This window comes from Myxocyprinus asiaticus, chromosome 15 (genome assembly GCF_019703515.2).
Source record: "Myxocyprinus asiaticus isolate MX2 ecotype Aquarium Trade chromosome 15, UBuf_Myxa_2, whole genome shotgun sequence".
NCBI lineage: Eukaryota > Metazoa > Chordata > Actinopteri > Cypriniformes > Catostomidae > Myxocyprinus > Myxocyprinus asiaticus.
Window position 1 is genome coordinate 22,157,598 of NC_059358.1, and position 25,210 is coordinate 22,182,807.

General features: G+C 38.4%; 2 protein-coding genes across 5 annotated transcripts in view; one reads left to right on the forward strand and one right to left on the reverse strand.

Moving 5' to 3' along the window:
- Positions 1-2,161: 2,161 nt before the first annotated feature.
- Positions 2,162-21,240, forward strand: LOC127452990 (uncharacterized). 3 transcript variants are annotated; one of them, XM_051718940.1, is made up of 9 exons: positions 2,162-2,534; positions 13,975-18,753; positions 19,118-19,360; positions 19,777-19,862; positions 20,061-20,132; positions 20,237-20,383; positions 20,503-20,634; positions 20,729-20,851; positions 21,126-21,240. In XM_051718940.1, exons 1-9 carry the CDS (start codon positions 2,450-2,452, stop codon positions 21,138-21,140), a joined length of 5,682 nt encoding a protein of 1,893 aa, XP_051574900.1. In that variant the 5' UTR covers positions 2,162-2,449; the 3' UTR covers positions 21,141-21,240. The 3 variants fall into 3 exon arrangements, with proteins under 3 accessions (XP_051574900.1, XP_051574898.1, XP_051574899.1); XM_051718938.1 differs by having other exon boundaries at positions 2,163-2,534; positions 19,774-19,862; XM_051718939.1 differs by having other exon boundaries at positions 2,164-2,534; positions 19,121-19,360; positions 19,774-19,862.
- A 153-nt stretch (positions 21,241-21,393) lies between these two features.
- LOC127453010 (Golgi-associated plant pathogenesis-related protein 1-like) overlaps positions 21,394-25,210 on the reverse strand; it is a 40,933-nt gene continuing 37,116 nt past the window's right edge. For both annotated transcript variants that reach the window (XM_051718991.1, XM_051718990.1), the window contains 2 exons: positions 24,959-25,036; positions 21,394-22,440 (listed from right to left, as the gene is read on the reverse strand). In XM_051718991.1, the coding sequence (XP_051574951.1) occupies positions 22,280-22,440; positions 24,959-25,036 (239 nt within the window). In that variant the 3' untranslated portion in view covers positions 21,394-22,279. The remainder of the gene's footprint in view (positions 22,441-24,958; positions 25,037-25,210) is intronic.

Consider the following 25,210-nt stretch of genomic DNA (forward strand, 5'->3'; position numbering starts at 1 on the left):
AAAAGGAATGCATATTTTATAAACTGTACCCCCCAAACCTAACCCTAACCATTAGTGGAGAAAAAATTTAATGTTAGAGTGGAAAATGTGGATGCTGACTTACAGTCCTCACAGATTATGCAAAATGTGATTACTTCCAAGTGGTAACGCAGGATGCGAACCCAGGTCTCCTACACTGCTGACACAACGTGCTTCTGGTTGCACCACAAGGGAAAGGTTAACAAACTTGAGCCAATGCAGAAATGTCTGATGGGTGTGAGGGCTTTTCAGTGAGTCATCATAATGTTGCCAGTTGAGTTCTGGAACTTTTGAAAACAACATTCTGACTTCCCACATGATCATGTTGACCATTTCATCCATCCATCCATCCATCCATCTATCTATCTAATCTATCTATCTATAGTCTAGCATAGTTAGCTTATTCTTAAGTATTTTAGTATTTTCAGACTATTTCTGTGTATGATGTACAGACTTATGCAGACAAAGAAAATTCTTCTGTTCCCTAAAATTCCAGTATAAGAATATAATGTTTGAGAAGGAAAGAGAGAGAGAGAGAGAGAGAAAGAGACTCAGGAAATTCCCCAAGTCTTGCCAGTGCCGGAACCTGCTGAATATTGGATTCCCTTTCTTTAACATCCATGAGTTCTCCCCCATAGTTGCCGTGGAAACATAGCGCTGTATGCTGTAGCTAAATTCACTGCAGTGGTCCTCATTCTCACTTTCGTAAAGCTCAGTTTCATGGATTTTCAAGGCTGATATATATATATATATATATATATACACACACACACACACACTACCAGTCAAAAGTTTTGAAACACTTGACCGAAATGTTTCTCATGATCTTAAAAATCTTTTGACCTGAAGGCGTATGCTTAAATGTTTGAAATTAGTTTTGTAGACAAAAATATAATTGTGCCACCATATTAATTTATTTCATTATAAATCTAAAATTTTATTTAAAAAAAAAAAAAAAAAAAAAACGTTTTTGAAATTGATGACTTGGACCAAATAATAAAGAAAAGCAGCCAATAAGTGCCCAACATATAGATGGGAACTCCTTCAATACTGTTTAAAAAGCATCCCAGGGTGACACCTCAAGAAGTTGGTTGAGAAAATGTCAAGAGTACATGTCTGCAAATTCTAGGCAAAGGTTGACTACTTTGAAGATGCTAAAATATAACACAGTTTTGATTTATTTTGGATTTTGTTTAGTCACAACATAATTCCCATAGTTCCATTTATGTTATTCCATTGTTTTGAAGACTTTACTATTATTCTAAAATGTGAAAAAAATTATAATAAAGAATGAGTGTGTTTCAAAACTTTTGACCGGTAGTGTGTGTATATATATATATATATATATATATATATATATATATATATTATCTCTTTTGAGTTTAAAACACTTTAATAGATTTTTTTTCTCACATTTTAGTCATTCTTAGAAAAATACAGTTGGTTTTTTTAAAAACAAATTTTTTTAAGTGTTTCATTTTAAGTATGACAGATTCTTTAGCGTGAAACATTTTGTTTCCAATATTTGTTTATTTTCTATTTATTCGTATAGCATTTTTTATAATATATATCGTAGCAAAGCAACTTTACAAAACATCATGCCTTAATTTCTTTAAGCCCCCAATGAGCAGGCCAAAAGCGATTGTGGCAAGAAAAAAATAACAACCATAAGATTTTTAGATAGTGGAGGAAGTTACTGAAACACCTCACTCTAACTGCCTATCACATCCAAACATGATGAGCATCCATTGCACTCATCTTTGCCTGTGAACTTTTTAAAACTGATGCCATACCCCCAAAGTAGCAACAGTGTAACTTTCACTCCTAAGAGAGTGAGAGAGAATGAGATCTCTGTTTCTCTGCAGTATATCTCTCATGTAACTGTTTATTAGATTACATTTAATATAAAGGCCCTCCTCTTTCTTTTTCTCTTTCTCTCTCTCTCTCTCTCTCTCTCTCTCTCTCTCTCTCTCTCTCTCTCTCTCCCTCCCTCCCTCTCTTTGTCTGCGCTGTTTTGTGTTACTCTCCTCCAGCCTCCAAAGAGATACAGAAATCTGCTGACATCATTGTCCAAGACCACTTGCCGAAGGGAAAAACCAGGAGGAAAAACAAGAGAGGGAGGGAGGGAGGAGGAGGAGGAGGAGAGAGAGTCGGATTGGGGCGGGCGCTCTCCTAATCAGAGAAAATACTGCAGCTCAAGCTCAGATTTCCCATGCTGTTACCAGTGTGGCTCTGCAGCTCTCTCTCTCTCACATGCACAATGACATAAACGCACACGCATTGAGCACGGATCCTCTTGCATATTCACTGGACAGCATCTTTGTACTGAGCAGGCATCAGCCTACACTCATTTTCTCTCTCCTGCATTTGCTGGCTCCTCTCCTCTGAGGACTGTTTTTAGGGAGTGCGTCAGAAGCTGTGGCACACGGCTATGCCTGGTGAAACTGCACATCAGAGCGGCCCATCACAGGGCCTGATGGATTCTGGAGACTCACAATCAGAGCACCCAGGAGCAGGTGAGCTCGCACCTCACTACAGCATAATACACCAGGGACAGAGAAGGAGAAAGGTGGAATTAGTGGTAGGCTGGATTTGTGCATGATGGGATGCGTCATGCGTGACTAAAATCATGTGTCTAATGAATGAATCCACTGGGACAGTGAGCCTTGAAGAAAGAGAACAGAAGAGGTCAGCCACACCCAGAAACATCACACAGCATGGTCAAAAAGCAGTTGTAGTACACACACAAACATACATATATACACACACACACTCCTTCTTCCTGCCAGCAATTACAGGAGCATGACACAGCATCACTCTCAGGCCCCGAAGTTACAGCATCACTTGGAATCAAGGCCATATTAGGACAAGTGCTTAGGTGCCCTTGACATGCCTGTTTGAAATACCTTGAGCTAATATGTTACTTGTTTAGGATAAGATCTTCATGCTAGGGGTATATGGGTACTGTATGTCTGTTTGCTTGTTTTGAAAGACAATAAGAGTGGGAACAACACCCATATGTTATGTATGAAAAATAAACATTCTTGCAAATTACAGGTTGCTTTTCTTAGCTTCAGAATGTTCAATTTATATTTGAACTACACTAAACTGATTAACTGCTTAATAATTAATTCTAACATACACTATGCTGCACCTTATGTTTATGCACAGTTTTTATTATGCTTTTTTATGATAATAGTAAAGGTGGTTATTATTTGGGCAGATGGTCACTGATTTGTGACCAGTGGAGTTAATAGTTTTGGTGCAGTGGAGGAAGAAAGCTTGTCAAAGTGTGGCTACTGGTTTGACTGTTTGTATGCTTAGACACAGGCTACTTTGCTTCAACACTGATTAATTGGAGAAAGAAATACAGTCCGCAAAAAGGCATGTAATTTTCCTGTAAACGTGTGTGTGTGTGTGTGTGTGTGTGTGTGTGTGTGTGTGTGTGTGTGTGTGTGTATGTGTGGGGGCAGGTTTAAGTGGTTTATGAGGACTTTTTTTTAGTTTACAAACTGGTAATTACAAGGGTATTACGGTATAAATGTGGTTTATGAGGACATTTCTAGTGTCCCCATATTTCAAATCACTTAAAAAAAACATACTAAATGATGTTTTATTGAAAATGTAAAAATGCAGAAAGTTTTTTGTGAGGGTTAGGTTTAGTGGTAGGGTTAGGGTTAGGGTTAGGGGATAGATCTATAGTTCATACAGTATAAAAATCATTATGTCTATGGAGAGTCCTCACAATGATAGCTGCACCAACATGTGTGTGTGTGTTTAAACAGGCAGAAAAACTGTCCTAAAAATGAGAACCCACTTGTGTGACAGTTTGTCTGATCTATCTTTAGATAACTGAACTTATAATTAGAAGAAAGGAGTAAAGGAACCTAGGACACAGGGCCTGATAGTGAAATGTGTTGATTCAGTCCACCCTATCTCTAAATCAGATATCTAATTTGAACTGAGCAGCATCTCAACACAGTATGAGGCATACTGGGACAGTAATGGCTGTGTTCAGTGGCAATAAGAGTGTGATACTGGACAGCTGTGAGGAATACAACAGCATTATTTGCAAGCCCACCTGGGGATGATACAGTTACTTTTATCATTTATATTGTCAGCATTAAAATGCACTGACCACATTAAAAAAAAAAATACTTATTTCTGCATGTGTAGAGAAGAATAGCCCAATCAGTGCAAATTGCTACAATACAAAATATGTAATTCTGTCAAGATGCTTTGTTGAAAAAAAAAAAAAAAAATAATAATCTTTGCTAAAATGCTTTAAATTATAAAAAGAATTAAAAATAAAGTGATTTCCATTTCTTTGATTTATGGATTTATTTATATTTCATTGGTTTTAAACTGCTTTTAAATATTAAAGGCATTACGAAAGGATTGAAACTATCAGAGACTACTGGTCTACTCAATAATTGAATAAAACCTGTTGGCACAGTTGCAATATAAGAGATAAGCTGAAAGGAGGGTTTGCTTGGCCTGCTTCTATTCAGTCCTCATCAGTTACATCACACATACATACCAAGGAATCAGACAGGTCAGGCATTAGACAGGCAGACAAGGGGGGTTAATGTGTTTGTGTTGAAGACTGCTCTGTGTGGTTCCTATTGACCATGTGTGTTAACGAGGCCGCTTCCAAACACAACCGACAATTATTGTCTCTGAGATACAGACAGACTAAAAGTAATGAAACTTAAAAAGTATTTTTAAATCTTTATTTGTTAAAGTATTTTATTTATTTATTTATTATTTTTTTGCAAGTACCACGCTGCTGCTGACACAAGAGACCTTCCATTGGGAAATCAATCCAATACCAGGGATGTTTCACACTTGCCTCTAAAGAGAACAATGTTTTTATCAATCGTTGCTCGGCTTCAGTGAGCCACTCAAACATTATTTTATGAATTGTCCTTGTATTTTTGTTTTAAATCTGAACAATCTGTGTATCCCATTCTGTAGCCTAATAACTGTTAAATCAACTCCAGTAGAGAAAACAGGAACATTTCTACAATGAAAAAAAAAATCCGGTCTTGAGATCAATGTTCAAGCAGACATTGTAAAATTAAGTAAGTAGCTGTTCAACCAGGACGCATTTTTGTATTCAAAAACAGCTAGACGCAGCGCAACCGAATGGAGTAGAATGCAGATGTCTCAAGACACGTTTTTAAAAGATTAACTTCCTTTAAAGGTGCACTCAGTAACTTTTTGCTTGTGTCATCTTGGACTTACAGTGACACCTATTGGTGTGGATGCTGCATAGTTCAAAATCAATAGTTTTTAGTTACAGATGCCATTGTAGAAATTCACTATTCAAAATCAGCCATGATTAATTTAATCCAAGAGTGAAAGTGTCCAATAATAAGATGGCTACTGAGATTGAGTAGTATTCAGCTGGTCATGTGATTCTAAAATGGCAGCCCCCATGAGGGCACCCCTGCACCACGTACTGTAGAATAAAAAAGCTTTTATAAGGTTATTGATATGACTAGAGTTCTCATCTCATGTCAAAATTACAATTAATTTCTTTAGGAGTAAAACTTTTTCAATGGGGAAAAAATTACTCAGTGCACCTTTAACTTGACACAGCGTCTTAAAAATGAGTCAGCGTCACGGCTCATGACACGAGATGCTGAAGACAGCGAGACATGATCAAAGACATCCGTAGCACATGTTAACATAGAAAAACAGCTAAACCTACTATGTGAATGGCCCAGTGTGTTGCATTTAGTTATGGTGATGATGCAGGACAGATTTGTCTGCTCGGTTGTTTCTGTCCATGGCTGAGGGTAGAAAGACAGTTTTAGATTTTGGATCCAATGAGGTGGTAGCATCATCTGCTCATCCTACCTGGAAAACAGCAGTGGTCTGATACCGAAAGGTAGTCAAGAAAGAGGTCAGACAAAGACACACATACACACTTGAGGAGGAGATTTGAGGAGATGTCTTAAAGGCATAGTTTACCCAAAACTGAAAATTATCTCATCATTTACTCACCCTCATGCCATCCCAGATGTGTATGACTTTCTTTCTTCTGCTGAACACAATTTTTTTTTTTTTTTTTTTTTTTTTATGATTTAAAAAGGTTTTAGAAGGATATCTCAGTTCTGTAGGTCCTCACAATTAAAGTGAAAAGGAATAAAAAAAATTAAGCTCCAAAATGAACATAAAGGCAGCATAAAAGTAATCCAGGCTCCAGTGGTAAAACAATAGCTTCAAAAGCAACATGATAGGTGTGGGTGAGAAACAGATAAATATTTAAGTCCTTTTTTACTATAAATTATCCTCCCTGCCCAGTAGGTGTCGATATGCACGAAGAATGCAAATAGCCAAAAACAAAAGAAGAATGTGAAAGTGGAGACTGATAGTAAAAAGATCTTAAATATTGATCTGTTTCTCACCCACACTTATCGTATATCTTCTGAAGATATGGATATAAAGCTACACTATGTAAGATTCTTTTTGTTAGGAATAAACAAAATTTCTTTAATGAGCAAGTACACCAACAATCCGTCACAACAAACAAGACAAACAATGTCAAAGTAAAAAAATATTTAAAAAAAGAAATAAAAAAAACAACTTTTCAAAAATCAAACTTGCCAAAATGCGAAGTATGCCAAATTTCAGTTTAAAATGTTGTTGACCAATATTTTTTATTATTATAAACTTTGCTCAAGAAACTTAAGATTTTCTCAAAGCAATGCGACAAAGAAAAGAAAACATAAGTAAAAAAAAAAAATATCCAACGAAAATAAACATTTCTTGAAGAAAATAAATATCAAATAAATATCACTTCTTGCAAATACATAAATGACCGAATTAATGCTGATTTCATCTTTTGACTTTCATAATATTCTTTTGCGTACTTCATTTTGAGGTGGTAAAACAGATTGCTTGTATTACGAGTGATTATCGTATTTCGAAACAGTTTGCAGGTTAAATTTTTCTGCTCTGTACACCATGTCGCACCTATTTTAATAACAATCTCCTCTTCATTTTCTTGCCCTGTTTGGGAGTCGTCCCGTTCTGTGGAGATTTATTTCTCCATTTGGGGTTTTCCTGGGTCAAAAATGATTGAGTAGCATGATCCCGCTCTGAGCTCTCCTGTCTCTGGAGCACAAATATCGGAAAGCCTGCTAGATTCGCACACATTTCGGAGCTCCAGAGACAACACGCACCACAGTCACGTGAAACATTCGCGTGTCTGATGAGAATAATATTTAGAGCTTTTAAAGTGCCAAACGCGCGATGAAGGTCATTGAATTTACTTGGGCGGCCGCAGAAAAACGTTCAATGCCAGAAATCCCTGTCCATGTTTTTTAAATTCTCTCAGTCTCACGTGAAGCCCTGCCCACTGATATATAAGCCCACGCTGGGCATATGGATATTAACATATCGCGATATAGCAAAATCTCTATCGGTTAACAATTTATATCGTCGCCACGATATATATCATCATATCGCCCAGCCCTTGCGTGTATATGTGCGGTGATAGGTATGGTAGTAGTTTGAAGCTGAAAGCTTGTAGCCACAACACATGAGAAACATTGACCATGGATCATCCAGAAAGGTAACCCTCTGGGGAATTATTCGTTTTCAAATTAAAGAAACCTCGAACCGAAAAAGAGTCCGCAAGCAAAAAAGCAAAGCGACAGAACCCGTAGTAATAAAACACAAAACAACATCGGCTTGGCTTTTTCAGAAGAGGCGACAACTCCGAAAAAGTATTTAAAACCGACCCAGAGATGGAGTTTTTCTTGCTCGACAGATAAGCTATTTTATTGGACCGACAGTTAGCCAGGTAGCTCACTTAGTGCGGTAGTTCGTTAGATAGCGTTAGCCACTCTAATGGGGCATTTTATTATGGATTGTGATACTGCAGTGCTTGATTTCATTTTCAAGGAAGGACAATGGGAAAATGTTTTACTTTATGCTGGTAGCAACGCAATCTCTAAACCAGTTAGGGTATAATGGGGCTAGAGGCCTTGCGGGCTCCGTTGATTTTACTTTCTCCCAAAACACAAAACTGCAACAAAAACTACCACCGCACTTTCCTAAACACCTGTTTGTCACTATACGCTGGAAAATGTTCCTGTTCCATGAGATGTGTGTGATGTCTAAAGGTTTTTTTTTTCTTTCTTTTTTTTTTTTAGTTTTAGGCAATTTGATCTCATTTTTAATATTTTTTTCAAATGTTGCAAATTTATGTAGCTAATGAAAATCCCTGAAATTAACGTTTCTTTTGAGATAAAATACTAATTTATCACTTTCAGTTTTGTTTAAGGTCATTAAATCAAAAAAATTTAAATAACTGTCCAATTAGTGAAAGGATAGTATTTTGGGTAAAAAGCCCCCCTGTTGCAGAGGCTAAAGGCCCCAATAAAACACATAGTTTTTGTTTTTTGTTATAAGTGGGGCAAATAGATTTGTTATGAAAAATGTTAAAAGTGGACTCACCTTGACTCATCCAATCATAATAGAGATTAGTTTAAGGAATACTTAAGATGTAATAAAATGCCAAATGTGTTTGAAATTAACAGGAAATGGTTGACTTTTTCTGAAGTAGTTATTTTGAGTAAGCATCATCTTAATTTGTTAATCAAAAAACCATCTTGGTGTCTCAAAATTATTTGTATTAGTTGAAAATGTGTGCTGTTATCTACACGATATCACTTTAAACCCCCTAGGGGCCTTTTACCCCAAGAGAGGGAGCCTTTTACCCCAAGTGTGGGTAAAAGGCTCCCTCACCACCTTTTTTAAAAAACTGAAATTTAATCGAAACAACCTTCCGTTTTTATTTCTTTCCACACAAATTATGTTGCTCCATCAATATTCAGTAAAAATAAATACAAAATTTTTTGACCTTGATATATTTTGTGATCATGAAAAATTCTACATTTCCTTAAGGGGTGCCTTTAGCCACATTGTACCCTCCTACTACCTTAGTCTATTTGCCTGCTAGCTAAGTTATAATAGTTTCCACCATTTTACTTTATCTGATATGACTAGCAATCGTTGTCTAATGTCAGCATTGCCTAACTTTTGTAACATTATTTATTTTGAAACAGTTGTCTTCAATTACTCAAAACAACAGTGAAAGATATGCTGCTTACCTGCTAATAAGACAGATTTTTCGGATATCCGTCTTTTTCTTCCTTTCGTTACTTATTTATTTACATTTTTTTTGAGGGGAGGGGGTGAGTTTTGTTATCGTTAGCGACATTCGCTCTGATAAGTACTCCTCAAACCATCAGATTCATCCATGCAGAAGAGCAGAGCCAAATCCTAGCTCACATAATTACCAAAACAGTGTTCCTCTGTAACTTGCAGTTCTATGATTCAACCACTAGATGGCCATAAGATACATAGGGTCTGTCCCAAAACCTAGTGAACGTCCACCGGAGGCAGCATTTTAAGGCATCATAGGTGCACTCCCAATGTGAAGGCTATTCCAAAAGGTAGGTATCTTAATTATGCTACCTCTTAAGATACCTCGTTTTGGCCAAATTCTAAGGTAGCATCGTATGTATCCTTCCCCGGGTAGGTGATCCCAGAATGCACCGTGATGAGCTCGATGGAAAAATAAATTCAAGATGGTAGACGAAGCAAGAGAAATTTACATTATAAATATACTTATAATCAATTAAATACTGAAAAGTATCGATAAATAACAGTTTAATATGACACAAAACCAACTGTTTTGCCCAAAATGTGTGCATGCCGTGCGTATTTAGGCTCATTAGAGGATCACATCTTTTCTCTCTCGTCATCTGTTTTGAAATCAGTTGCAATTCGAGTGTCCCGTGCACTGAGGAGCGTTATTTGAATGATGCGTAGAACTGCCACCTATGTAGAGCGTTCCAAATCGCTCTCTTATGAGGCATCATTTAAGTAAGGATACTGCCATAGAATACTGTATGTAGGCAGGAGACAGCGAGGCAGCACACTAAGTTTTGGAACAGACCCATAGTGTAGCTTTAACCACTATAGTCATATGGATTACTTTTAGGCAGACTTTATGTGCTTTTGGAGGTTCAAAATGTTGATACCATTCACTTGCATTGTGAGGACCTACAGCGCTGAAATATTCTTCTGAAATTCTTCGTTTGTGTTTAGCAGAAGAAAGAAAACCATAGACCTTATCCACACTAGCGCCATCTTTGGAATGACAATGAGGCTGTGAGGGATACCGTGCGTTCAGACCAGAGGAGTCGAGAGCCTCAAAATTCGCTCTGGCTGCCCTGCCACAATGCTATCGAAGATTTGTGAACGCTCTTCGTCGAACGTTCGTTCGGAATGCTTCGTTTTGTGAACTATATTTAAAGGGGCCGCAAAACATCCAGACATGTCAACCAGTATCTTTTTGCTGACCTATCACAAGTAGCGTATATCCTCATGAAATCTTTTAAATGTGAAAGTAAGAAATCGATCGATGGCAGAAAGTAATTAAATATAAAAAGACAAATGCTGATGATATAAATGTGTTACCGATTGATCAGGCAGCACAGTTTTGCATGCTAAGGCGCCAAAATTAGCATGCAATATTTTATATATAATATTATATAAACCATATTATCCACTTCATCAACTCACCTGGCACACCAAGCTGTATTTATTTATATCCCTGTAAGCAAACAGGGACAGATCGTATATTACGGGAAAACCCGCCACGGCAATAATTAGTTTCTCCTCCATTTTGTCTTCAGAACTATTGTTTGGTGGGAACCAAAGTTTACACTGTTGTGTTCTCTAGACTTCGCTAGAGCGGAGCACTTCTATATTCCAATAGGTTGCGGCCGAACCGCGTCAAAGCTCATTACCATAATGTTGCCCGCACTTGAACTTTCTTCTGACGCCCAAGACGCGCCGGCCACGGATGCGCCACTTCTCGCTGCCGACACTGGCTGCCATAGAAAATGAATGACTTCCGGTCGATTTGACGGTCTCGACGCCTCTGGTCTGAACGCACCAATAGACTTACAGTCTCTTCAATGGACTGTACTGCAGTTTAAAGTGTTTTTGGATCATTCCACGGACAAAAAATTTATAAAATATCTGTCCAAGTACATTCATTATACAAAGAACTCCAGACAACATGAGTTGTGAAAATAAGATGTGATTTAGGAGATTTATACCGCTTTACCATTTGTGCCATTGAAGAGATTGTAAGTCTATTCCTCACAGCCTCGTTTTCATTCCCATTAAAAATCAAAGATGGTGCTAGCGTGACTAAGGTCTATACACATTTGGGATGGCATGAGGGTGAGTAAATGATGAGAGAATTTTCATTTTTTAAGCAAGTGTAACTTAAGAAGACAAAGGCCCTGATTTACCAAAGGTTTGAGTGTATAAAAACAGCTGTGCAAACTTGATAGCACGCACAAAAAAGGTCTGAGCTGATCTACTAACGTAGTCTTCTCAGGACTGTACTGTAAATGAGCATGCATTTGATCCAATTGGCACAAGCAAAAGCCTCTTTTTGATGGGTGTATCCAACCTGTTTACACATGTAGCTATTTGCGCAGTTACGCAGATACCCGCAATAGACCCATGATGTGCACATGCAATTAGATAGACTTCCTTTGCCCCATAGTGATTTTGTTCTGTAATTTTGTTATGCAACAAAAGGCTCCTCACACATGCACACAATCACTTTGCATACAGCTCCAAAACATACAGCTTCAAAACAGCGCTGCCTTGTGCAGAAAACACAAGGGGTGACGTTATCTTTTCAAGTCATGACTTAGCAGAACAATCAACCTTCTGTCACTTATGCACAAACATACTGTCAAGTATGCACCAACACATGTACAATATAGCTCAAAAGGTTTGGGCAGTGTGAATACACAATGATACACGCTGTTATGACACAATATGATGGATCTGGCCATTGATGACATTTTTAGATAGTAGGAGAGACAATAGGGAGAGGACTGTGATACACAGAGGGAAACCAGAGAGGCCTGAAGCAGTTTGGAGTGATGCACATGGTGAGACAAGGAAGACAATGGACAAATGAGAATAGAAAAAAAAAAAAGTATAGATGTGTGAGAAAACATTACGATACATGAATATATATAGAAAACATGAATATATATAGAGAGAGCTGTTCAGTCATAACATCAATTTGTAGGCTACATAAGATACACAAGGACTACAACGGTTGTCTGATACATCAATAACGAAATCTCAAGGAACTAAAAATCCCTGTAATCCTTTTGTAGCAACATGTTTGCAATTTACGTTTTTAAAGCACACAACAGCTTCAAAGTTCACTTTTGATGACTGTGTGCAATTTATGTTGTAGGACAAACATTAAAGTCTCCTCAAGTATTGGTAACCACAAACACTGTTTTACTCAAATTAAAAATCACTATTTTTAAAAACCCATTGGACATTCCAGAGGGAATCCATGGCTCAAAAATCCATGATAATTCTCTTTCAGCTTTAAGAACTACAAACTGAAACTCTATAAAGACAGGATGTGTGCTTGCATGTGTATATCCCCAATCCTATGTAACTCGACTTCATGTCATTTGTCTTTAACTGTGCCTGTGTGAGTGTTGTTGATGTTTTTAGGGTGCTAATCTGCTTTTATGTTAGGCCTCAAAGTCATTGATGTTGTAAGGATGATTTTAGAAATTTTTTCTCAATCTCTTGTCAACAACCTACTAAGTGCTGTATTAGGAAAATCATACTCTCTGTATGTGTGACGCATCATTAAGCAATGAAACTTTGGTCATGAAAGATGAATGGCAATGTGACAGTGTTACACAAAGTTAATAAAAAGAGATGGTGATGATATTCCACACTATTGGAGTGTCTAGTGGAAGGTTATTTGGATGGGAGAATTCAAATCTAATAACACCATAATTTTGATGTAGTGTGTAAAGAGCTGGCAGAGACAACTCTGTGCTAATCATATTAGAAAAAAAAATACAACACTCATACAAATGCACAGTATTGGATGTCATGGATCCACTGAATGTAATGAACTTCATGAATATCATTGCCTGGCAAAATTATAATGCTAAATAACTCCCCACAGACTATAAAACCTATTGCAGCAGTTCAGAGATTTCACAGTTTTGCAGCAACACATTGCTGGTCACCATGTTGTATGGTGCTGGTCACCAACATAGGATGGTGGTGTGCTGGTGTCCACACTATAGGCTGCTTAACTAACTTAATTAGCAAGACTTCCTTCAACAGCCAAGATGTTTACATGCAACAAAAAATCCTGCTAAACTAGCATGTTCTTTCTGCTGAGGCTTACAGGCGGTTGTTATGGCTGTGCTGGTCTACCAGATAGGCCAGCCCATAACCAGCATAAACCAGTCAGGACCATCATGGAAATTCATCCTGGTCTAAGCTGGTCTTTACAGTAGGGGCCTTAGATCAATACTACAATTCTAAAATATATATATCTATTGACTGTTGTATATTCTATCTTCTATTTGTTCTATATGACAGAGGATATTCCCAAACTTTTCAATGAGCAAGAGTTAAGTATTATAAAACAAACACATTTTTACTAGTTTTGTTTTCTGAACACATGTACTTATACATACACTGCACCAGCATCTCCTAAAATTTAAATATATGTAAATATATTATGTGAATACATGCAGGGGTTTTAGAAAACCAGAGAGGAATAAGAGGGATTTCTGCTGACACTGCTGCCTATTTTGCTCCCTTTTAAATCCATGCTGTCAGTCTGAGTTTGCCATGCAGGCAAAAAAGAGCCTTGTTTTCTAAAGACATTTAATTACAACACAGACATTAACATGCTCCCCACGGTGCTGATGATTCAGACCCCTTTACCCTGAATATTCATGCAGAAATGTATCAATTTATTTATTAAACTCATAATATTTGGGCATGAATGGTAAATCTAAGCAGGTACTAAATGTCATATTTCTCCATTCTTCAACCTTTTAGATCTGTCTGGTCAAACATCCAGCTCTTCAGCCTCAACTCCAACTGACAGTGTCTCCAGTCCTTCTCCCAGCAGCCCTCCCAAACTCTCCCCACTATATACTCCATTTGGCCCCCGTATAGTAATGGCCAAACCCACCACTTTTCCTCGTCCACAGCCTGAAGGTGCAAGTTTTGAACTGGAAGGGCGGTCTGGATCTATCAGCCAACCAATGGGGCGGTTTGGTAAAGGAGCCTATAGAAGAGGTCCTGTGAAAATGGAACGGATAAAAGTCCTAACTGGAGCAGAAATAGAGAGTGACTTTCAGGAGCCAGAGACCATGGACTCAAGGGTTGTAATGGGGCAAGAAGCTCTACTGAGAAACATGGAGACACAAAGTGGAATGCTGCTAGGAAAACAGATATGCCAAGAAACACCTAGTTCAGGACACCAGCCTTCAAAATGTTTCATGAAAGGTCAGGCGGTGCTGGATGAGAAAGCAACTTCTCTAGACACTGGTCAAGTGAGTCCCATTGTAGACCAGGGTAAGAGTTTACCTTCAAACCCAGAACAAGAGACAACCATGGGTCAGCAAAATGAATGTCCAGTCCTAGAGTCCAAAGTAAAAGATGGTGAATTGACAGACAGCAGTTCTCTTTTCCCAGACAATGAGGGAGAGCCACTGTCTTTATCTCAGGGTGAAGTGCCTTCCTTGTCATTTTCCGAGCCTCCCTATGTTGTTGACCCACGACGCATTGGTGTCCTTCCAGGTCTGGATCCTGATCAATACTATACAGCCCCTTCAACTCCCATTAAGATGGCTTACTGCTCACATCTCAAGCAACAATGGCACTCAGGGAGCCAGAGCCAAAGTCCTGGTTCCCCAACTGATGAATCTGATCTGTGCTCCCCTCCTACATCTCCCTCTGGCTCCTACATCACAGCAGAGGGAGGCAGCTGGACCTCATACACTTCCAGCACCTCACACTCCTGCTCCCCAAATATAACAGCTGAGGCAGAGTTGCAAGAGGCTCCTGCTTGCTATGTGGGGTCCCTGTCAGAGATCGGTGACGAGCTTGGAGATGAGCGAATTGGAACTGAGAGGGATGCTTGCATGTGTAAACCTGATATACCAGAGTTGCTCGAAGATGTGGCCTGTGAGGGGGATATGCAAACTAGGGAGACCTGGGTGATGGAACAGGTTTCCACACCTGTGAGCAGCAGGAGACACACAGACTGCCAGGAAGAGGCCAGCATGTCTGAGGGCTCTCCAGGGCCAACAGATTTCCAGAGAGCACCTGGTGTAATCCATGCTTCGGATTATCCACATCATACTCTGGAACTGGAATTTCATCCTTGTGTGTCAGAGCCATTTGCAAGCCTGGATCCCCCTCTAACACCAGAAGAGAATACAACTTCTTTTCTCCTCAATCAGAGGCTGACAACATTGCCTACTGTACATGACACAGGGAGCGAAACCCCTATTGCTTGCTCCTCAGAGATCGAAGACATAGACAGCAACAGTTTATATCTTGAGATTGGATCCTCTGCTCCACTGTTTCATGGCTACTCCAGAGAGGATGGACCCATGGGAGATGCAATGATTCCTGCCTCCATGTTGCCTTTTCACGGAAGCTTGATATTCCAGGCTGATTCCATGGAGATAACCCTGTTCCCTACAGATGATGAGCAGGGGAATGATGTTGATGCATATGCTGCTGGAGAGGAGGAAGCAGATGTAGATGAGTATGATGATGAGGAGGATAAAGATGATGATGGTGGTGATGATAATGAAGATGTGGATCTCAACAACGATGCACAACAGCAAGAGGCAGATGGGAGGGGTGGAAGGGGTGTGGAAGACCCAAATGAAGATGACACAGCATCTTTCCTAAATTCCCTTTCAGAGAACTCAATAAATGATGGAGTAGATGAGACTTTTGCTTATCAGGATGACACAGAGGAGTCTATTGATTCCACTTCTTATAACGGGGATGAAGATGACCACCTATATAGCACAGAAAAGCATGCTGAACTTGCACAACAGTTTCTTGGGCCAGATGAACCTCTGCAGTCAGTGAGCTGCCCCAAACCAGAATCCTCGAGCAGAGAGAGTGAAATGGAGATATCCTCTGGATCATCTGAGTCTCCAAATGTAGAATCGCAGGAAAATCTACCAGAATGCAATGTTCATGATGAAAGCATAATCACACCACCATCCCCAGAAAAAAAGGCTGAGCTTGCAGAAGGATTATCTGTAAATATTGAAGCAACAGAGGAAGACCAACATAGCACAGATCCCTCAACAGTCACATTAACTGAAGAGAAAGGACAGCAGATCATCAAAAATGATCCAACAGTTGATCAAGACCGATCAGTTGATCAAGACAAAGCATTAGGAAAATATAGTACAATTCACCTCTGTGTGGAAGGTGCCTCAGCCGCTAACATATGCTACGAAACTAATGTAGACAATAACCAGGAACTGGATATGAAAAATGGAAATAGCATGGAATTGATGGACACATCACTGAAGCTGGCTGAAATGGCAACCAATGACTTAAATAAGGGAGACCCCCAGCTAACATACCTTGATGAATGCAGCCCCACAAACATTCCAGTCTGTGCATATCCTGAACTTTCTGATGTACCAGATAACTTAACTTCAGCTGATGTTCTACCATTTGAACGTTCCATGAATCAAGACAATCTAACAGACAATCAGCCTGGCAATGATGATATAAACCATAGCTCTTCAAATATGTCTTGCTCCACTTACAGCAGACTTGTCATTTCACCAAAGAAAGAGAATGCAGAGATCAACATGACAGAAAATGAACTTTACTCTGAGAGTTGGAGACCAAGGGATCCCTTGTCTTTAGGTGAATGCAGTGACTTTGAGGCTGAAAATCTGCTGTGTGAGATAGCCAGAACAGTGCACAGTAAGGGTTTGTCTGTTGCTCATAACATTGCTGCTGGAGAAGATATAATGGGTGATGATGAGGACAACAACAGATATTGTGACCTCCAAGAGAAGATGGCAGATATTGAAGTTGCCGTGGTTGAGTCAAACATTGCCAGTTGGAGATCCATTCAGGATCTTTCAGAGGCAGGAGGGGGTGAGGATGATGCAAATAACCTTCAAAATCCAGAAAGCAATCCACTCATACATTGCAGTTCTGATAAGGGTCTGATTACATCATGGAATGATCCTGAAAAAACTTGCAAACCCATAATTTTAAGTGCTCCATCAAAACTTAAATTGAATATGCTTTCAAGTGATGGGAGAGATGTGAAAGATCAGACTCCAAACACAGACTTCAACATTCCAGAGAATTTGTCTTCAGACATATTTAGCGAAGGAAGTGCTGAAATAACTTCTAAACTGACATCTCAGGATCGTGAATCTGGTCAAGAACCTGACATGGTCCCTATTTCAACATCGACCGTTTCCCATGAACAAAGTGATTCTACAACAGTGATTTCAAACCAATCAGACAATCTTGGTCTAGCTTCAAATCAGTGTCATTCGAACTCTCAACAAATTAGCCTAACAAACACTTTCTCAGAAAACAAGCTCACATTCAACTTGCAAGGGGGATCATTTGGCAATTTTACACTTAGAAAGAAACCAACCAATGTAAAGATTGTTGGCACCTCAGAAGCAACAATTCTCCAACAAATATCTGTGGCACATAAAGAGGCAACATCATATTTTGAAGATGGGGCTCAAAATGAAGCAGTAGGGCAGGAAGTCAGTCAAGTGGGGGCAAACATCCAAAATGAAATTTTAAATGACCTACAACACCAAGAGCAAGAGACTACAGCTGGCACTGAGGTTCAGGAGAGTGTTAAATTTGTCACACATGAGGACATAGAAAATGGATCGAAAATATGTCAAAAAAGAGAGGCACAAGATTTTCCAGAGGAAATTCAAGTTCTGGAGAGCAACAAAAAGCTTGATGAAGGTTCAAATAAATCAGCTCTTCTTGATGATGAGAGAGAAGAGGCAGCGCTAAAAGCAGTGCCAGATACCAATTCTGTTCATGCCACAAAACTAAAGGTAATTGATGCTCTTGAAACCAACCTTGCAGTTTCAGTCTCAAAGGATAAAGAAAAGATCCAGTGCCAAGATAAGGAAATGAAGGCTACAGATAATCAAATGTCAAGCTCTGATATATTTTCATTGAGAGAGGTATTTGCTGAAGTGCAGCAAAAAGAGGTTGTCTGTATAGCAGAGAACACTGAACCTTTTCAAACATCAGAAAATTCCATTTTTCACTCCCCTGATAGTAGTTGTATTGATCCAAAAGATTCTGTTTGTACAGAGTCAGTGGTTGCAACTCAGACAAAAGACCTTACAAGTCCTGATGGGCTAAAAGAACTTCCAAAGTGTATAGTAGGTTTGACAGAAATCACAAGAGACAACAATGACGATCATGTAGGGGGCAGTCTATCCCTCTGTGTGGAAGTCTCAGAACAAGACAGGGTCTCTCCCAGATGTACATCCAAAGTTATCCAGGAGGAGGACCTCTCTACCCCCAAACAGGAGTCACAGCCCATACATGACATCTCCCAAACATCTACTCTCTCCTCACATATGCAACTAGATCCAGATGACAAACCATGCCCTTCTGACTTTCAAAGTGCCCTTCAGTCCTCTGGAGTTAGCACTATGGAAGTAGAATCATGGGAATCAGAGGAACAAACACCAATTTTGCTTCCTATTCAAGACACATGCCATCATGAGAGCGAGAAAACAGTCATGATGGCAAAGCCATGCAGACATGAGAACCCTCCAGGTAAACTTTTGTTTGTTTGTTTACCCTGCTGAACTAAAAAAACAAAAACAGGTCTGCTGGTCTTGGCTGATTTAAGCTGATCTAGCTGTCTTCAACTGGTCTGTCGTTCTCCCAGCCTGGCTAAGATGGTCTGCAGCTAGTCTCGCTGGTCTCACCGTCTAGCCAAGCTGGTGGGCCAGCTGGTCTCCCAGCCTGACAATTACCCAAATTTCTTCTAAGACCAGCAAACCATTTTAGGCTGGCTGAAGCAGTTTTTTTAATTTTTTTATCAGAGTATTTTTACAGATGTGTTTCATGTTTTATCCCAGGAAGCGCAGGTATTTCAATTATTTACATGTCATTTGTTATTTATTTTATTTTTAAGTAGTATACAAAGGACACCGAACAGAACAGTCCCAGTCCACAACATCCAATGGACAAAGAGACAGTACCTGTGCCCAAAGATCATTGAATCAGTCAGGTGAAAGAGAGACCCTACCTTGCATCAGTCCAAGACCAGACTCCTTGGTAAAATCTCAAAAGCAACAGAGTAAAGAACGAGATGTGTGCCCAATTAGCTACATATCAAAAAGCCCAGAGGATGTGGATCTCCCCTTCAAAAATTGCAGTATGTACATCATCTGCCCTCAGCATCTTTCTTACACTGTATATCTTTCTTGAAATACCTTAACTTTTGCAAAGCATTTTTTTTCTGCTTTGAAAATTATAATTTCTATAAATAATATTATACTGCTTTCTCATACAGAAATCTGATATATATATCTGTCCATATTTGAACATTTATGTAAAATTATACTTCACATATTTGGGCATATACTGTGTGTTCACATTCAATTCCACTAAGATAAATATAAGTTTCATACATGGAAATTTTTGTACAAATGTACATGATCAAATATGTGACTTTCTGTATCTGTGAAAACCATACCTGAATATATTATATATGTTTTACATAATGAATATTGCCACATATCAGATTTCTGTATGGGTTATCCCTGTTAACTATTCCCTCTCCTTTAGTAGGTTCAGGTAATGAAACAGATAGTGATGATTCAGTGCCTGAGCTAGAGGAACCCACTGGAACATTGCTAAGACCCTCAAACCCACAGGTGGGTAGCTGATAAGCCATTTTCATAAACTGCAGTATATGTCATTCACAATGCAGTACAAAAACAAAAGGCATCAGTACATATACTTGTGTATGATGCATTGTAAACAAGCACAACTGAACAATTTATGTAATTTAATGTACTGTATGGACAGTGTTTATGTACGTATGTACTCTTATTTTATTTTTTCTCTCTCAGTTACCAAACTCTCCTGCTGATGAATCAGTGAGCAGGGCTAAGCAGAGTCGAAGTGAGAAAAAAGCACGAAAGGTGAGGTCTTAAAGTTCACATCAAAGAGAACACCTAGTTGATTTTTATGCAACCACATTGTGCAGGTAATCTTTGACTTTCCTCTGTGTAATTGTTATTACAAGGCGATGTCAAAGCTTGGGCTGAAACAGATCCATGGAGTGACACGGATCACCATTCGGAAGTCCAAGAACATACTCTTTGTTATTACACGCCCAGATGTGTTCAAAAGTCCTGCATCAGATATTTACATAGTATTTGGAGAGGCCAAGGTTGGTATTTCCCATCAAAGATTTCCATTACATGCAATAAGCACAAATATTTCCCAAAATTGGATCAGTGTCCATTGTTGTTTATCAGTGCTTTCTGTCTGTCTCTCTCTCTTTGTAAGATCGAAGACCTGTCACAGCAGGTACACAAGGCAGCAGCAGAGAAATTTAAGGTTCCTCTCGACCCCTCACCTCTGCCATCAGACATCACACCCAGCCTGACCATAAAGGAAGAGAGTGAGGAAGAAGAAGAGGTACAGTTTTATATAATTATAAAACTAAATATATAATTGATTGAATGAATTGAATGCATTAAGGTGAACCTCATTCTCTTTCTCTGTTTGTAAGCTGGACGAGGGTGGGCTGGAGCAGAGAGATATCGAGCTGGTAATGGCACAGGCCAATGTGTCTCGAGCTAAAGCTGTCCGAGCGCTGCGTCACAATAAGAATGACATTGTCAACGCCATCATGGTGAGAGATTACTTTAATATAAGCCATTCAAAGTTCCACTATCCAGTGCAATACTACCCTTTACACTAAATTGTCTATAAGTGTAGAGAAACAAGTTCACACATATTTGCGCTTTTACATTTTCATTAATATGTTAATTATGTTTGTTAATCTGTTTTCCTCATGGGGACCATTGGCTGGTTCGCACAATGTAGGAGATTTCAGGTTGTACTGTCCTTGTAGGGACATGAACCCCCCCCCCCCCTGATATTTCACATTTTGTGTCTGTTTTTAGGAGCTGACAATGTAAGAGAGGAAAAGACATCATCTCTGCCCTTTGTGTGTTTCCCCAAGTAATGCTGCTATATTGCACCACCCAAAATCCTGTTGAAATAAATCTGTTAAAACTATAGCTGTTTGTTTCTTAAATCATAATACAGTTTGAACTTACTTTTAATATTGCCTTAATGGCTCAGTTGTTAGAGCAGAAAATTGTAGAAATAAAAGCTGGTATCCTTAAGATTGCTGGTTTGAATCTGACTTTAAGTTTTCCTGATCGTTTTGTGATACATCCAGTATATTTTATCTTGCAGACACAAGAGAAGTATGTACCCAGCAGATGGCGCTATAATTAAACTGAAATTGATTTTAGAAACGGGTTTACATAGAGAACCTGCCTGTACTTTTGTGTAGGTGTCAGATTTATGCAAACAAATTATGGTTCACTCAGTTGTAACTAGACTGTGAGTGGATTCAGCATGTACAAATTAAAGCTAACATTTTAACCACTTTAAATGAAAACATGACATGTGCTAGACCATTTGAACACTTGGGATTTTAATTCATAACATTAATACATCAATACAATGATTATCAAAAACTCATACTTGGCGCTTAAAAAATTATCAGGCTATGGCATGAAGTCATGAACATTACTAAAATTCAGTATTCTTTTACAAATCTGATTAAACATGGCTCCTAAAGAAACACTGACAATAGATTAAGTAGGCTAGAGGTACTGTATGTAGTTTGACATGTTACCATGTCATTCATAGAATTATTTTAAATACTTCTATTGTGATGCCCCTTTTTTCCCCATTGAAACCTGGCACCAATTTAAAGTTAACCAATTTTACTAGTTTTAATCCTGGACTGGTTTCACCTTGGGTCTTAAAAGAAGAAAATGTGCTTTCATTGAATAGTTAACCGTTTAACTTGCAGCATTAGGTTTAACATTAGCTCCCATTGAATTGAAGTTAATAATTGCCTTGAATAATATTAAGTTACTTTATTCAAGTAAGCCCTGTGTATTCAAGCCAACCAAAGCCTGCACTGTGCAGTCACCATGTTGGATAGTGTTTTGTCCTCCAGGTAAAGCTCTCTCCAAATTCAGCTCTTCTCACTGCTTTCTATTTCCCTCTATACCCTTGTTCTCCTTGTGCATTTGGATCAGCTTTTTGGGTGAAGGACATTGGCCTGGAAGTGGCCCTGATTGGTGATGTTGCCAGCAGGGAAATAACGTGCCACTACAAAGGTAGAACCATCTGAGGCCACAGCCTTACCCACACCAATTTTCTTTGAGCTTTTCCACACCATTGCAGTGAAATGACCTAGAACATAAAAGACAATTCTTACATAAATTCATATTTTTGCAAGGATTAGGATGTCTGTGTGACTTTTATGAAGTGTTTGTGTGTTTGACTTGTATGATGTTTATGTTAGTACGGAGTTAAATATAAACATGTATAACCTGCAAGTCTGTTTGGAAATATTTGAGTGGAGTTAGAGATTCCTGTTTTCCTGAGGAGGTTTCCCCACCTCATCTTACAGGTTTAGATGAAGTATAAAGAGCCTTCTTCGCTTCAGAAGAATTGTATTTATTTATTTATTTTATTTGTTACTCTTACTGTATCATCTTTCAAATGTGTTCTGCCCTCTTGTGGTGGTGCATGGTAATACTACTTTCCTGCAGTCCGAATCACCAGCAAGGTGATGTGAAATAAAAGCTGAGGGAATGTTATACAGTTATAAGTGGTGAAAGAGACTTCTCACAGCTGAATTTATAGGGAACTTCTTGTGACTGGGAGGGCTTAGGATGCCTCATTCTGATAAAATGAGTCATTTCTCAGAACTTAAAGGGATAGTTCACCCAAAAAGTAAAATTCTCTCATTATTTAGTCACCCACATGTTATCCCAGATGTGTATGACTTTCTTTCTTCTACAGAACACAAAGATTTTAAGAAGTATCAGCTCTGTAGGTCCATACAATGAAAGTGAATGGTGACCAGAACTTTGAATCTCCAAAAGTCACATAAAGCCAGCATAAAATTAATCCATATGATCCCAGTGGTAAAATCAATGTCTTCAGAAGTGATATGATAGGTGTGGGTGAGAAACAGATCAATATTTAAGTCCTCCCCCCCCCCCCCATAAATCTCCAGCCCTGACCAGTAGGTGGCGATATGCACGACGAACTGTGTTGGGTGTAACAGGTTACAAAGTAATGCATTACTGTAATAAAATGTCTTTTTCCATGAAAAATGTAAGGGATTACTCTTCATTTTTTAGTAATTTCATTAGTTACTTATGATGTACTTGCGTTTCTGTATAGACTTTCAACAATTATATTTAAAACAATATTGAATTAAATGCATTGGCAATATGCCTGCACGCTTGAGCTCGCGCCAGTATGTTGAGAAATCGCTCAAGTGAAAAGAGGTTGGAAGATATTAGTGGCTGTTTTACTAAATGGAAATATCCCCATTACTACGAGTTTATGACAAATGCAGATCCGAAGCACTTGACACGGCAACATAAATATATACTTTTGAGAGATCGCAGGGGCTGTTCAAACCGAACGTGTTTTTGCCCACGTCTGCACTGTGTTTCAAATTTTCTGATGTAATCACGCTCTAGACAGACGTCTTTGACTGCTGCAGCGCATCTTGCTGTTAAAAATGCACCTCGAGACACCTGCGTTCTGTTTCATTTATTGCAGTGCGTCTAGCGAGTTTTTAGCGCAGGCTTCACTAAGATTCGATGTTCTGAGGAAGTTCAGGCATCAAAGAGTCAAGTGACTGTTGCACCTTTACATGATTCCAGATGTGAAAGTTTAAGTCCAAATAAAGTTTCAGCGCATGATAAACATTAAGCCAATATTTTTCCCTTCTGCTCTAGTTTGCTGAGGGGCCGCTGTGCCTTGTTAAAACTGTTTACTGTTACAGTACTGTTACGAATGTTGCCTACGATGCTTACATGACATGCAGCCTTTTGCAACAAATGTACTTGCTTGGAGAAGAAATTATAGAGTGATCGATTTTGAGTTTTTTTTATTTTTTTTATTTTTTATTTCATTAACCATTTAAGAACAGTTCAAGAAAAATTTATTTGATGTTATAGAATTTATTTGAAAGAATTAAAATAATAATTTGATGTCTGTCCTTCTATTGTCCATCTGGTCAAAGTTGATATGGGTCTTAGAAAAGTAATGAGTAATTTAAATAAGTAATTAGTACAGTAATCTAATTAAAATGTAGAAGATGCAATTAGTCATTAATTACTTTTTTGGAGTAACTTACCCAACACTGATGAAGAATGTGAATCGACAAAAAAAAAAAAAAAAAGAAAAAGAAAAGAAAAAAGAATGTGGAAGTGAAAGAGAAAGTGGAGATTTATAGTAAAAAAGGACTTCAGTATTGATCTGTTTCTCACCCAAACCTATCATATCGCTTCTGAAGATATGGATTTAACCAATGAAGTCTTACAGATTACTTTTACTTTTTTCACTTGCAATGAATGGACCTACAGAGCTGAGATATTTTTCTAAAAATCTTTGTTTGTGTTCTGCAGAAGAAAGTCACACACTTCTGGGATGGCCTGAGGGTGAGTAAATTATGAGAGAATTTTCATTTTTGGGTGAACTATCCCTTTAAATACTTCCAGATAAGAAAAAATTAAAATGGAAATATTATAAAATATCACTTTCTTTATCCACTCTCTGAGGCAAAATAGAGTCTTCAAAATCAAAGACATGAAAGTAGAAATAAGTGAGGAAATAATGATCACCTTCTTTTATACTGTAATCTTCTGTATGTATTTATTGTCATGTCTACTGTAAATATTCTTACCCGTGACAGAGGAGAATCCTGGCTGGTTAAAGTTGTACTGGTTCACTTCATTATACCAGCGATCGGACACGTCTTTACCTGTTGGCACATGCACACAAACATATACAGATATTTTAAAGTAAAAGTGGCAGGAAGTGTAGTAATTATAAAGTTGAAGATTCATCTTCAAACTTTCCTTATCACATTTTTTGTGAGCTGGCTGTGGAACTTCTATGTTTCAGAGTAAATTAAATGAGAGATCAGAAATTCCTT